This window comes from Diplotaxodon limnothrissa, linkage group LG3, assembly GCF_057381915.1.
Source record: "Diplotaxodon limnothrissa isolate DT_005_m linkage group LG3, D_limnothrissa_male_GT1.1, whole genome shotgun sequence".
Taxonomy (NCBI): Eukaryota; Metazoa; Chordata; class Actinopteri; order Cichliformes; family Cichlidae; genus Diplotaxodon; species Diplotaxodon limnothrissa.
In genome coordinates, this window is record NC_140598.1 from 51,966,781 (window position 1) to 51,981,937 (window position 15,157).

The following is a 15,157-nucleotide window of genomic DNA, read 5'->3' on the forward strand; positions in this document are numbered from 1 at the left end:
ACACAGTCATACACAGTACGATATGTAGTGAAATGCTTAGACAACTGCTCGTGACCTAAAGAGAACAAAAAAGGAAAAGGCTATGAATAAGATAGGAAATAAATATGAAAAATTAAAAAGGGTAAATTTAACTAGGAAGGAATAAAATATAAATTAAGGTTAAAAATGAAATAACTGTACAACACAAATTAGAATGAAGGGTAAATTTAACTGGGAAGAATAAGATAAAGATAAATATATAAATTAAAGTTGAAAATAAAATAACTGTACAACAAAATACACAATATAGAACTATATAAGAATGTATGAAGAAATCTAAATATAAATAAATATATACACAATAACAGCAGCTGTACAAGTATTAACCGGAAATGAAGAATATAGTGACCAGTGTTGTGCAAAAACAAAGTCCAGAAAGTCCAGTGTGTGTGTAAGAACCATATGTGTGGGTCAGTACTGTGTGGTGGTGTGATTGAGAGACCGTATCGCCTGCGGGAAGAAGCTCCTCCTCAGTCTCTCTGTGTTGGTCTTCAGGGAGCGGAATCGCTTTCCTGACCTCAACAGAGAGAACAGTCTGTTGTTGGGATGGCTGAGGTCCTTCACGATCTTCCTGGCCTTGGTCCAGCACCGCCTGCTGTAGATTGAGTGCAGGTCAGGGAGCTCGGAGCGGATGGTGCGCTCAGCTGACCGCACAACCCTCTGTAGAGCTCGTCTGTCCTGCATGGTGCTGTTCCCGAACCAGGTTAAGATGTTTCCCGCCAGGATGCTCTCTATGGTGCACGAGTAAAAGTTCCTGAGCACCTTGGAGGGCAGTTGGAAGTCTCTCAAGCGTCTGAGGTGGTAGAGACGCTGACGGGCCTTTTTCACCACGGTGTTGATGTGACAGGACCATGACAGGTCCTGCGTGATGTGAACTCCGAGGTATTTGAAGCTGCCCACTCTCTCCACTGGGCACTCGTTGATGACGGGGGTCTGGTAGTTCCTCTCCTGCTTAGTGCTGAAGTCCACTATCAGCTCCTTTGTCTTACTGACGTTTAGAAGGAGGTTGTTCCTCTGGCACCAGTTCTCCAGATTCCTAATCTCCTTCAGGTAGGCCGTCTCGTTGTTATCAGAGATCAGGCCCACCACGACGGTGTCGTCAGCAAACTTGATGATGGTGGTGGAGCTGGTAGTGGCCACACAGTCATATGTGTACAAAGAGTACAGCAGGGGGCTCAGAACACACCCCTGGGGGGCTCCAGTGCTGAGAGTGGTGGAGGCTGAGACATGTCCGCCCATCCTTACTGCCTGTGGTCTGCCAGTTAGGAAGTTGGAGATCCACTGACACATAGATGAGCTGAGTCCCAGATGCTCCAGCTTGGTGGTGAGTGTGGAGGGAATTATGGTGTTAAATGCAGAGCTGTAGTCTATGAAGAGCATTTTAACATAATTCCCCCTTCTAGTGTCCAAGTGAGTGAGTGATGTGTGGAGGAGATGAGAGATGGCATCGTCTGTGGAACGATTTGGACGGTAAGCGAACTGTAGTGGGTCCAGTGTGTCTGGTAGTGAAGAAATGATGAAGTCTCTGACCAGGCGTTCAAAGCACTTCATCACTACTGAGGTGAGGGCTACAGGGCGATAGTCATTGAGAGAAGCAGGGTGGGGTTTCTTCGGGACAGGAACAATGATGGACTCTTTGAAGCATGTGGGGATCACCGACTGAGATAAAGAGATGTTGAATATCTCAGTGAACACAGGAGCTAGCTGGTATGCGCAGTCTCTTAGGATACGACCTGGGATGCCGTCTGGTCCTGCTGCTTTCCTGGTGTTCACTCTCTTGAAGGCTCTCCTTACTTCATGCTCGGAGATGACGAGCACGTTTCCGGTGCTGGCAGTATCTTCCTGTCTGCAGCCGTTAGCGCCGCTAACACTAGCATTGTTGGAGACCTTAGCTGCAGCCTCGAAGCGAGCATAGAAAGTGTTCAGCTCGTCTGCCAGAGTCACGGCCGCGTTCGTCATACCGGTTGTTGGTGCTTTATAGTCCGTTATTGTCCTTAGTCCCCGCCACAGGCTCCTAGAGTCACTCTGTTGGAGTTGTGACTCTAGTTTCCTCCCGTAGCGCTGCTTCGCCTCTTTCACCGCCCTCCGCACGTTATATGACGCGGCTTTGTACGGGTCCATGTCCCCCGTCATGAGTCCCGTGTTGTAGGCAGCGGTGCGGGATCTCAGAGCGTCGCGGATGGTTTTATCCACCCACGGCTTCTGGTTGGGAAACGTTGTGATAGTCTTTGTCTCCACGGTATCATCCGCTAGTTTCCCGATGAATCCCACAACCGCTTCCGTAAACACGTTGACGTCATCGTCGGAGCTGTTTCTGAACATGCCCCAGTCTGCGTCATCGAGTGCGTCCTGTAACGCGGCCACCGATTGATCCGTCCAGCGCGCGACCTTCCTCTGAACCGGAACTTCCTGTTTCAGCCTTTGTTTGTATTTTGGCATGAGGAAGATGGCGGCGTGATCAGATTTGCCAAACGGGGGGCGGGATTGTGCCTTGTAGCCGTCCTTGACCGTAGTGTAGCAGTGGTCCAGTGTCCTTTCACCCCTGGTGGGGCAGGTGATGTGTTGATAAAAGTTCGGCGCTGCGCGTTTGAGGTTGGCGCTATTAAAGTCCCCCGTCACAATAAGCGCAGCGTCCCGGTGTTGTGTCTGGTGCTGTGTGAGTGCCTCATGCAGCTCGCATAAGGCGGTGACCGTGTCCGCTTGTGGTGGAATATAAACGGCACTTACAATGACCGATGTAAATTCCCGAGGTAGATAAAAAGGACGACACATGATGGACAGTAGTTCCAGATTTGGTGTGCAGGAGCGTGTGAGAGGAACAACGTTCGCACTGTTGCACCAGTTGTTGTTCACCATTAAACACACGCCGCCTCCCCTTGACTTCCCCGAGTCCCGTGTCCTGTCCATGCGGTGAACCGAGAAGAACTCGGCCGGCTGGATGGCGTGGTCCGGCACCGCTGGGTTCAGCCATGTCTCGGTGAAGCAGAGGAGATTGCAGTCCCGAATGTCTCTCTGGAACTTTATCCTGGCCCTGAGGTCGTCAAGCTTGTTCTCCAGTGACTGGACGTTGGCGAGCAGGATGCTAGGCAGAGGTGTGCGGTGTGCACGAGCTTTCAGCCTGTTCCTGACGCCGGCTCGCTTCCCTCTAGGCCGCCGCCGCTTCCCTTTGTTCTCCCTCGAGATCTCACTCGGCCAGCTCGGATCCGGAGTTAAAAACTTCGAATTGTGAGTACATTGTATACCAATAGAAACAAGAGTGTCACTGTCATACCTAATGTACCCAATGGTGATGATCATCACAATTACTGTCATTTAAAGGACCACAGCAGTCATTTTTCCACGTTATGTAATACCATGATGACATTTTAGACACCTGATAATTTTTCTAATAAGGCAGTTTTCCAGCGCCTTGGTATAAAAATTCATTTCTAGAGACTTAAAATCTTCTGGCCACCAAGTGAAGTAGATATCGAGTCATAACAATAGTAAGATTATGTAACTTTTTTTGTGTTCAAACTACATTAAATGTCATTTCAGGTTTAACATGTTTGTAAGCTTGTTTTCATACCATACAGAAATGAGTGATATATTGTGTTGTGGGAATTAAGCAAATGCTGTAAAGGCATGCAAAATCTACCATTTCTAACTTACACTTACCAGCCTCGTTAGAGTAACGCTGTGCAGAAATGAGCAGCTCATCCAATTCTGTACTCTGGGACAGATTTTTGCAATCTTTGATGATCCTTGGCTTGAAGAATGTTGGCCACTTTGCAAGGAACTTACCAGACACTTCCTCCCCAAAAAACAGCATTGTGAAGTCTTGGTCAATCTTAAACACAAAGTGTAACAACAGAAACAACACATTAACAAGAAAACAAACAAAGGAACCACAAAGCAGTCATTAAATTATTTTATGCCTTACCAAGCCAGGTGTATCCAGAAATCTTGGGAAAAGGTCCAGGACAGTAGAAGCTATGGCAGGTTCTTGAACCACTTTTTGCCTATGTTGAAATGTCACCTTCATGTTGTCTTTGACATGTTTCATGTCAGTTGAGTGCCTCTTCCTTGCATTTATCACCTGACAACGGCCTCACATTTGAACACAAGTTGCGAAGAGTCTTGGGGCTGTCTTGAAAAGCTGACTTTGATTAGTTCATCTCTTCTCGGGAACCAGCATATCACCACCTGCCAAGAGTAAAATAAGGTCCAGCATATAACACCATTTCTTTGCAAAATATCTAGCATGTCTAGTCCCTTTAGACTGAGTTAAAATTAATTTTGTTAAGAAAAACATCCTTGATCCATTTTTTAAGTAGTACAAGCTGTGTAACATGACTGCAATACAGTATTCTCTCAACTATCACAGGGGTTAGTAGGAACCATATTTCTATTTTATTATTTTTTATATATTTTAAGCGATAAAAACCCTCCCCACAAATATTCCTGACAATGTAGCGTTTGGTTTGTTCGTTTTTAAATTTCAAATATTGTATAACAAGACAAAACTGCAAATATGAACGCATCCCCCCCTCTCCCTCTTAACTAACCGATGCCTTTAATTGAACTACCAAATTAACACAATGATCCTCTCTTTCTGGTCAGACACTTTGCAGCACTTCTGCTGTAATTTTATTCATATTTAACAAAATAAAAATGCAGAAATAAGTGTACACATTAGTTTTTGACTCTCACTGAACTAACAAAGCCAATCCCTCCACATGTTTGTACTCTCTTGTTACCTCGGCCAGGTCCGCGGCTCTGAACCGTGGTAATGACACCTCTGGCCAATACGCTGGGTTGTCGGGCTTGTAGCTTTACTGTCAGCGAACACAGTGTACAGTCGAATCTTAACAGCTTTCTTACAACCAGGCACTCATTTTGGCGGCAGTGGTTATTATTATATTTACATGCTCTCTTCTTCCATTTCTCATCGGTGACAGCTCTTACTTTCTCCCTCTCTCGCGCTCAAACACACAACGGGAGGGGCAGTTCCACACGTTCTCCCCGCAGCACGGACTACACTACCCATGAGGGCCGGTAACACTCTGCCCTCATTGCCTTTATATTAAATCATTTTTGGCTAATGACAAAAAAAAATCACTTTAAGGGCCAAATTGCATTATACTTCTTCACCTCACCTGACGTGGGCCGCAAGTGGCCTTTGGGCCACGAGTGGCCTCTGGGCCGCGAGTTTGAGACCACTGACCCTAAGGCTTTGGCAGTTTAATTCGAAAATAAATAAAAGGCATTTAATAAAAACTGTGAAATATATTAACATGTAATATTCATTACAGTCTGCCAATAGCCAGATTATGCTAAATGAATATTAGGAAAGAAACTGGTACTTTGCAGAGTTCTAGCTAGCAGTAGCCCAGCTTAACAAAAACAGTTAAAATTCAAATATGACACTTAAAGATGATGTATTTTGATATAAATACTATTTCTTTTACTAGTTATCATGTTACTTGTTCTAACATCAATCTAAAACTTAATATTTAACCGAATAAAACTTACCGCATCAGCAAGAAAAAATGGCGACCGAAGATTCTGGATTGCGAAGCTCCACAGGAAATGAAGGTGTGGTCTAATTTAACACCCACAGTGTTAAAATGCAGTAACGACTAAAATCTACACTTACACTTTTCAGGAATCAACTCCCGATGTGTTATTTTAACTCGATTAAGTGTTGAACTAACTCGGAACTCTGTTGAAATCTACTAACACTGAAAAATCAACACTGGCATTTTTGCTGTGTACTTGCGGCGTTATTGTAGTGCTTGTTAGCATATAGACTGCAGGCTGCAAACATGAAATGGAAATGAAAGCGGTGATATCTTCTACCTGTCTATACGGTGACCCAGAAAAAAGATCCTCCCATAAGTTCTCGATGGCTTTGTGTGCATATCTTTTCAAATGTTTACGACACTGTTAACCGCAGAGGTTAGGTATCTAGGGAAATGAGGAAAAGGGAGGCCACAGCTCACTGCGAAACCTGATCAGAGCTTTATGCTCATGTCTGAATGTTTTCTCTCCCCTCTTACTGTCAGGTTTTCCTCCAGCTTGTCTTGCACCTCTCAAGGCAAGGTTTTGGTGGTGGTGAGGCAGAGGGTGATCCAGAATATTCCTTTAGTTGCTCTTCCCAGGTAGTAAATACTTCAAGAGGCACAGGGAGCTGCAGAATACACCTGCTGCCACATTCAACAGCTTTCCTCCAACCGGCCTACGAGCAGCACGGCTAAGGCAGAAAGATGTCGGTTATGAAGAAAAAGGCCACATGTGGGTCAAGTAGGCTCAGGAAGAGTGCCTGATTTGCATAAAAGTACTAATAACACTACTAATAACACTAATAGTCATTTGTAGAATGGTAATTACAGGATGGGAAATTTGTTATTTTATGCTCTTTCGATCCAAGCGGCCTCCCACTTGCAGGATTTTAACTGGGGGGTTAGATGCCACTGAGAGGGGTGAGAAAAAAAAACAAAAAGAAGTATCCGCTGTTGATGTTAATGCGGTCAATTAATGCCGCTGCCGCCGGCGGCGCACACCACGTCTCGGGTTCTCAAAGGTCATTACTCCCCAGGACTTCCCTTTTTGTTCTCGTTTTCCCCTGCGCCGCTGCTTATCTTCCATCCCTCCTTAATTGTCTGGCAAACATCTCAGCAAGAGAAAGACAAATATCGCTTTTTCCTGTGGATATTGTTCTGTCTGAACTCGCCGTCGCCGCGTTAATAATTTAGCACCTATTCCTTTTTCTCGCTGCGCCTCTCTCCCAGGAACATTTCCTCCCTCACCTTATTTTCTCCTTTTAGACCCTTCTCCCTCTTTCTTCTCTTTCTTTTTTTCTTTCCTTCTTTTTTTGCTCTCCATTTCCTCTCTTTTACCCCCTAACCTCCTTCTCTAACCCACCTTTGGTTGGATTATATCTGCAGCTAGGGCTGTCTACCCATCTGCCTTTGATGCTGAGGACCTCTCAGCTTCAAGGCAGTGCCACAGGGGCCCTGCAAAAAAAAAAGTGAGACCGCCAAACACGGAGAGACTCGCTCTGTGCCATAATTAGTCGGCAAGTTTTCAGCTAATTAAACGGGACCCTATTAGAGGCGCGAACGAGTAGAAAGAGGGAAACAAGAAAGAAGACTGCTGAGCAACTGTGGGGGGAACGCTAGCACTCTTTGGTGTTGTTGTTTTTTTTAATGCTTGATCCCTAACTCGGGCTCATTTGTTCCACTTTTTCTTCTCTCCTCGTACCCCTTCACACTTGTCCCCCCTTCTTCTTTTTGCATTTTTCCTCACAGACACCAGAGCGTTTCCAAAAGCTGCTCCAACGACACCCGGCAACGTACGTCGTCACTGTGCGCCGTGATTGCAAAAATAGAAAAGTCGATACAGGGAGGGCCTTTCACCAGGGCTGCAGGGCAATCACATGTCCGTTTCTAGGCTAGACTCTGCTCTCACACACAGACACCTTCTTCAAGGCCCTGAAATCTTTCTCTTATCTCTTGTCTTAATCGAGAAATTGAAATCATGTGGACGGGCGTAAATGGCATTTGGGAGGTCATAGCCTTCCTTTTTTGCCTTCTTAATAAAGGAGAGTGAGACAGAAGCACATTAGGTTGAGTTAGAAGAGAGGTGAGTGGCGCCTTGCATCTGGCTGCACACAGGACCTCATTGTTTAGAGGAATAATCCGAAGCTTGAAACGGGCTAAATTAAGGCTTTGGATTGATGAGTTAATGTGCGCTTGCTAGAACAGACATGGAGTGGCATACCAGGAACTATTTACACTAGACCACATATTCTGTTTTATTCTTCTGGCCTTTCTTTATCCTCCTGCGATCTCCCCCCCTTTCCTGTCTTTGCTAATGTCCTCAATTCTTCCTCATCTCCCCCTTGTCTCCCCTACTCTCTTCTCCTCTGAACTGCTCTCTTTGGCAGTATGTTTGGCCTGTGACGGCCCAGAGGCAGCCATGCTGTCTTCTCCAGTCAGTCTGCTGTTTTTCCTTCTCCCATGCCCCGACCCTGCTATACTCAGCACACACACAAACACACACTCTCTATCACTCTCCTTTATTCTCTTTCTGCCTGTCCTTCGCTCTCTACATCATCCCTGTCTGCGTCTTCTCCCTCATGCCCTTCGCCTCCTTTTTCTGCTCCGACCCCTATCTGCTATCCAGCCAAGTGCAATGTCTGTCAAAGACACAGAGTAGACACACATACAAAGAGAAAAAGAAGAAAAAAATGCGTGCAGGCGCATCATCTCTATTTTATTTCCTCATTTTCCCTCCATCCCTTGCTTTGGCTTTTTGCGTTGAATCTGCTGGCCAGAAATGAGAAAGCCTCAGAGATTGTTGCAGAAAAAAAAGTGACCATCACATGAACTCGCTGACACGCTGTAGTGAAAACACGCAATACGCTACTCTGACATAAACAAAACAGAACAAATTTTAATCTGTAAAGTGTGTGCAAATGCCCGGACAGTCTGGCGCTCTGTTTTTTTTCTCTTTTTTTCTTTTTTTTTTTACTACCACTGCAACATCTTAGCAAGCGCTAAAGACACCGCATCAAATCGCTACTGTACCCAAGCAGCGTAGGCTCTTTGAAATACCCAAAGTGTAAGCTAGTCAGCTGATAGGGGTGGCTGACTAAAGAAAAGCCGCAGCTCGACGATTGGTGCAGCCGCTGGCCCACTTTCAGCCTGCTTCTTTTTTCCCTGCACAGCTGAAGGAGGTCTTCTTTTTATACCCCTTAAAAATGTGCGCGCAGCATGGGGCACTGACATCTCAGAGCGTCGCTTGTACTGAGGCATCTCGGCACTTTTGTTCCTCTTCTGGCTCTTGTCAATCCCCGAGTCATTATCGGCACTCCTCCCTTCATCCTTCAGAAGCCTCCTTTTGAGCGAATGTAAGTCGTGGCCATTATTAGCAGACCAGCCTCCACTCGGCTGAAAGTTCTTGTCTTCCAGCCATGTAGAGAGTGGGCATCCACACTAGTTTTCTAGCTCTGGATCCCCATATAAAAAAGCAACAACAATAAAATAAAAGGTCTGAGCCCTAGGGATGTGACCCAGGATGGAGAGGCCTCCTTGTTTGGCTCTCAGTGTCGCAGTAGGCTTTTTTAACACGCCAGATCTGACCCACTTGCATTGTGTCGTATGGTGGTCAGCAAGCGTGGGTGCGGAGGACGTTTGCGAATATTGTAGCAAAAAGCCAGCGACTCTGCTGTGTGGGCTCAAGGGCTTTTCCTTTGAAGATATTCTATACGACCTCATTTCTGAATTGGCTCTTGAAAGGGCCCCGTGTGTGTGTATGGAAAGCAGCACAGCGCGTCCTCTCCATTGAAACAAACTGGCAATAATTACACTATTTTATTTTTCAGCTTTCATTGTTCAGATTTACATCCTTAAGATTTCGAGTGAGTAGGAATCGAGCGGCCCAGCGTGGGCTCATAAGTGGGAAAATGAAGGAATAATGTTTCTTTCTCTTCTCGGTAAGATAAACAATCAACGTGATGCTAGATTTCATTTAGCACGGCCTCAGCCAGCAGGTGGAGGAACTACTCTCAGCTGAACCCGGCTCCGGCGCACTTATTTGTCCAAAGCTAAAGGACAGATGGATTTAAATGGTTTCATATTGATGGTCCAACCTCTGGGGGAGGTCACGCTCGTGAAGGGAGAAAGAGAGAAGAAGAAGGGGAAAAAAAGTATTTTTGCTTTGATGTAGCAGCCCAATTCATTAGCTCAGTCGGAAATGTCTTCATTTTTAGCAAGCCTGCAGAGTCAATGGACCATAGCTAGAAAATCAGCCTCCTTACAGTGTGCACAACACACTGAGCACTGGCTAACTACCTCAGCATCTCACTGCGCAGGGCGGCAGAGACGGTGCTGCTGAAGGTTGACTGCTTACCCACGAGAGCTGGAGGTAGCGAATGGTCTTCCCTGCCCTGCTGTTTTTTTGTTTTTTTTGTGGAGTAGTTTGCCTGAATGTGAGTGAGGTGAGAATCCAGTTGGATGAGCATTCAGGAGCAGGGCCACGAAACGGGCCCCGAGAGAGCTGCTGTGCATTGTGGGTAGCTTAATGGCTCAATCCTATGTGTAAATGAGCGAGACAATCAGTACTTGGTGTCCACTTATCTCCTTGATAGCTGTGAGGCAGGGAAAAGGAAGGAAGGGAGGGAGGAAGAAAACACGGTGCCGATCTGAAGCAAAGGTTATCATTTGCATCACACATCAGCCGCCATTAACTGTGATTGCGCTCGCATCTATTTCACTTATTTTCCACGCCATTCTTCTAATTTCTTTAGCTGTTTACAAGTCATTAGGCGCGAATACTTGTATTGTGAGCCCTCAGACGTGGAAAAATAACCCAAAGATTTGTTTTATTTGGTTATTTGAGTTTCTTATTGCCGAGCGGTGCTTACGCCCCTGAGGCTTTGTCTATATATTGACTAGCATTACACAGTTGACGCCGACATGAAAACAGACCGCAAACAGATCTTTAACAAAGATAAGCTTCCGAGAGCGTAGGAATGGCACTCTTGAAGTCCTATCAGATGCTTTGCTGTGAGGCAAATTTCATAGTGGAACAAGTGATTTGTTTGATGAGGCAAAAACCAAATCAGCAGGACTTTAGAAGACCCTCATTTCTGTGTTATCTGTCTCCCCTTTCTTTGCTGTCCTTGTCTCGGCTGCATTCTGTCCTCAGTCATGTGTCTGCTCTGCATAAAACTTTTTTGTGCCGCTGTCAGCGTGTCTTTTAGTTACAGTTTGAAGGCTGCTCAAGGTTTCTCTTGCAGTACATATAATATATATATATATATATAAAATGCGTGACATAAAGGCATAACGATTGATTTCAAATTTTTTTTGTCTTTTACAGGAGAAAAAGAGCATTAAAAGTAAGCCATGGTCCAAACTCTTTTATTTTTCATTTCTGTTGTTGTTTTTCTTAAAGGTAAAGGCATGCTTGGCTTGGTTTGCACTCACCAACGCTTTTGCTTGATTTTTGGGTTTCCATACTTTCCATCAGGTCATGAATAAAAAGACATTAACACAGCATCTCTATAACACCGGCACTTGTGTTACCTTTGGCACTGTGTAGCGTCTAAGCATTCGGGATCCTCCTTTTCTTCCTTCCTTACGGTTTTGGTCTCATATTGAACCAATTCATTAGCTCTGCTTTGCATTTGGGTTAATATACTTCACAGAGTCTGACAGTAGCTATTGACAGAAGGATATCTGTCCAACCTGTTGTCCTGATTTAGCACTGTAAGCACATAATTTGCTTTCTACAATAATGCAGTAGACGTGGTTAATCTGAGGCCAGCGCCCTGCTAGGCAATTTGTTAAGACTCCTATTACGGAATTTAAGAGGATATCAGAGTGCTTGAGCCACGCAAAGATATTAAGCTACTTAGATCAGAGCATGATTGCCGTCTGCCAATCACCAAAATAAGAAAACAGGCTCTTGTCGGTGCTCTCTTCTCCCAAAAATCCTCAGCCGCACGATTATTAGAGACACACCCAAGCACACTCCCACACAGAGCAGGCTTAATTTTGTATCTTTAAACACACCGAAAGTGTAAACTGACCTCTTCTCTTCTATCTTCATCACTGGTCCCCTCTCCTCCCTTCCCCTCTCCTCCCTTCCCCTCTCAGCACAAGCGCGTTTTGAAGCATGACATTATTTCAACTCTGATTCACGCCACAGTTTTTTTTTTTTTTTTGTTTGGGGCTGTTGTCGTACCAGTGGAGTCTTCTCTGTTTTTTTTTGGTTTTACTTTTTTCTGTCATGTGGTATGGGTTCTGCATGAAAACGAGAACAACCTCTCTCCGTAAAAGCCTTATTGGACTCACTAGGGATGAAAAATTGGAACTCAGATTAGCTGTGGAAGTGGGTGCCTGGCAACCATCGTGACCAGTTTCTATTGTTTTCTACCTTCTTCATTAACATTCAGATGCGTTGATGACCTCATTAGGGAAAAGTTACAGATTCACGCATCGAATGAAGGAATTCATGACAGCCCAATCATGTAACACATACCACAAACAAACACTTAGTGGTAGGAGAGTGTGTCATTACCATCGTTAGTTTTATCATTAAATAGCCCACTTTAGCAAAACAAGCAGCGTCACTTACTTTTGGTTTTCTCTTCTGCTTCTTCTAGACTCCCGGCCCTTGCCTGACGTAGCCATGACTGGCAAGTGCACGCGGGAATGTGACGAGTATGGCCACTCGGACTCCTGCTGGATGCCTGTGCGCACGTCGCCCGAGCGACGGCCATCCAAGTCAACCACCACCCCCCAACAACCAAAGCTTTCTACTTTCATGAGCGGCAACGGCAGCGGCAGCAGCAGCGCCGAGCAGCCCGGCAGCCAAGAGACCCTCGCCATGGCCGCCATGGCCAACGGAGACCCCACCGCTGCTCACATGATGGGTGACCGCAATCGCAACCTGCTCAACAAGAAGATGGCCTCCTCCTCCTCCTCCTATGAGGCCTTCGGCTCGCCTCCCTATGGCTCGCCAGGAGCCGGGGAGGAGGTGCTGGGCCACCCCACCGAGGAGATCCCCCTTGCACCTACCGGGGAGTACAAGCCCACAACATGTGGTACTCTGACGCGACGGGAGGTGTATCTGTGAGCTGGAAGAGCTCCTCGTGTGTCACAACGTGTGGCATTCAAACACAACAATAAGCATAGCTGCTTACCCACCACCATTACAGCTTTAGAAGCTTTTAGCCACACTTTCTCCAAAGACTTTTTTGCGACAGCTTCTTAATGAAAAATCCCTGTGGATATATAAACATAGTCACCGTTTTTTTAAAGTGCTAATTCTGGCCATTAACTGGACGAAAGGAGGAGGAGGAAGAACTGCTGAGGGCACTGATTCAACTCTCTCTGAGGTTGTTCTACTGGCGAGTCGGGCTCTTAGGACACAGTCTGCTGCCTGACAGTCAGTCTGTACAGTAATCAGCTCATTTTACATATACAGTGCATGCATGCATTAACCCCTGTTCTCATTAAGGGCCCCATTCCCTGAAGTTGACGCTATACAAAAGAGCCCACGTCGTTTTTTTCTGTTTGTGTTTTTTCTAGAAACAAAGCTGTACATGTAAACTATTTTGACTTTACAGTGTGTCTGGATATGCCCTTTTTTTTTAAATTTCAAAGAACAGTGTCTGGACATGATGTTTTGTGGCTGAAGTAATATACTGGACAAATTCATGGTCTCATGGTGTAACACGGACCACGGATTCTGTCATCTTTACTGTTTGTGATAAACGTTGCAGACCAAAAGTCAACCGCTTTCGAATCTTATAAGGAGGGGAAAGACTAAGCTTTAAATACTCGTTCCTCTCCCGATGTGGGAATTCGTGGATGGAAATGGGAGCCAATGCAGTTTGCTGCAGTAACCCCCATGGTTTGACTACAACCCTACTGATAGACTGACAAACTTTCAGTGACTGACTCTAAACTACCAGTGTGCACGCTCTCTACAGGAGTCACTCGTTGTACATAAACATCAGCTCATAGCAACAGCGCTAACCGCTCTCATTCCCTTTTGTCTCGCTACCTTTCCTCAGTCTCTCGTTCTTTGTCTTTGATTGGCGAGATTGAGACCCGAACCTTCCTAATAAATGCAAGATCTTACAGCCATCGTCTACAACCGCATTGGCTAGAGCAGCATGTGTGTCCACAATTGTACATTTCGGATCACCTTAGTGGGATGCTAGTATTTATACCAAGTTGTGATACTTACCCTGTTTTTCTCAAACACACACATGCAGACACACACATACAGAAAAGGCAGATTCATTTAACTGAGGCCGCTGGCGCTGCTATACTGACTCATTGAAAATCCTGGGTAAGCACAGTGTGTGGCATGAGATTAAAATTGTCAAGGTTCAATGGAAACTGTATGTGTGTACGGGCCAGATATGCAGTATATAGTGTGTTTGTATAGGCCACTGTAGATGTACACCAATAATAGGCTGGGGGGAGGGGGGAAGCATACACATGGCCTAGTTGGTCCTAAAAACAGCTGCAAGTACAGCTTTTTCTAAAAACTGTTATTTTCTTTTTTGTTGTTGTTGTTGTTGTTGTGTGATAGGACTGAGCAATAAATATCATAATGCACATGTGACCAACAAGCATCAACTTCTCTTTCTCTTCTTCTCAAGCCTTCGAGGTGACATTAACCCACAAGTGGCTGTCTAAGACCTGTTCTACCAGTAGTACATGCCGCTTCCCTTAGTACACAGCGAAGGCTCTTTGGGCATGAATGTAAGAATCAGCTCAATGGAGAACAATCAAAACGCAACTTCTGAATGAGCAGATTCCTGAAGGGTTTTGGATTACAGGCTGAAAAATTTGGTGTTACAGTTAAAACCAAAAGCTTCGTAAGTAATACGAAGCATTCCCTTTTTTCTTTTTCTTTTATAACACGCAGACACAAAACAGAGAGAACTTTGCTGTAAGTACACGAAGAACTATTCTTTTTTTTAAAAATGAAGGTTTGAGTTTGAACGATAAGAATGTGATGTCTCAACAAAACATCCATTACACCCACAGAGCTGATGCTTTATGACCAGTTAAACAGACACATAACAATGTTGAGATGTTGTGCCTCCCTGTCTCCAGTGACTTTTTTTTTTCTTTGCAGCTACAGAGGTGCAAAATCTCATGACTGTAATAAAGCAAAAGATGCAATGGAACTTTTTGTATGTTAGCAAAACCCCTTTGGTTTGACCGGAGATGCTTTTTCTTGCATTTCCGGTAATCTATAGTCTGTAAGTACTACTCGTTGTTTGAAAGAAAGTGCTCCTATACTTATCAACTGTATACATAAATACTTACTTTTTACTGCACGTTTAATGGGAACTTACTTCACTTACTGAGAAGGAAGAAGAAAAAAAACTGTAAAACAAAATGTACAAAAAAAATGTTATCCCTGTAAACACAGAAATTCATCGTTTTTGCTTTTGTTATACCTAAAAACACGAGTTACGTAGGACAACTTAGTACATCGATTTGGACTATGCTGTGGATTTATTTTACCCCCTCCATGCATTTTTCATGCTTAATTTTCATTATTGTTTCACCTCGTGCTACAACAAAAACCCATATCT

General features: G+C 44.9%; 1 protein-coding gene and 1 long non-coding RNA gene across 2 annotated transcripts in view; one reads left to right on the top strand and one right to left on the bottom strand.

The window, feature by feature from the left end:
• Window positions 1-12,669, top strand: part of pcdh7b (protocadherin 7b) — a 125,049-nt gene extending 112,380 nt beyond the window's left edge. Inside the window, exon 3 of the mRNA XM_085350344.1 lies at window positions 12,197-12,669. Coding sequence (XP_085206470.1) covers window positions 12,197-12,669 — 473 coding nt within the window. The remainder of the gene's footprint in view (window positions 1-12,196) is intronic.
• Window positions 3,710-5,773, bottom strand: LOC146636515 (uncharacterized). The gene is made up of 3 exons (XR_014905479.1): window positions 5,554-5,773; window positions 3,962-4,224; window positions 3,710-3,868 (listed from the first exon to the last, which is right to left on the bottom strand). It is a non-coding gene; the product is annotated as an uncharacterized LOC146636515 (long non-coding RNA).
• Window positions 12,670-15,157: the final 2,488 nt, after the last annotated feature.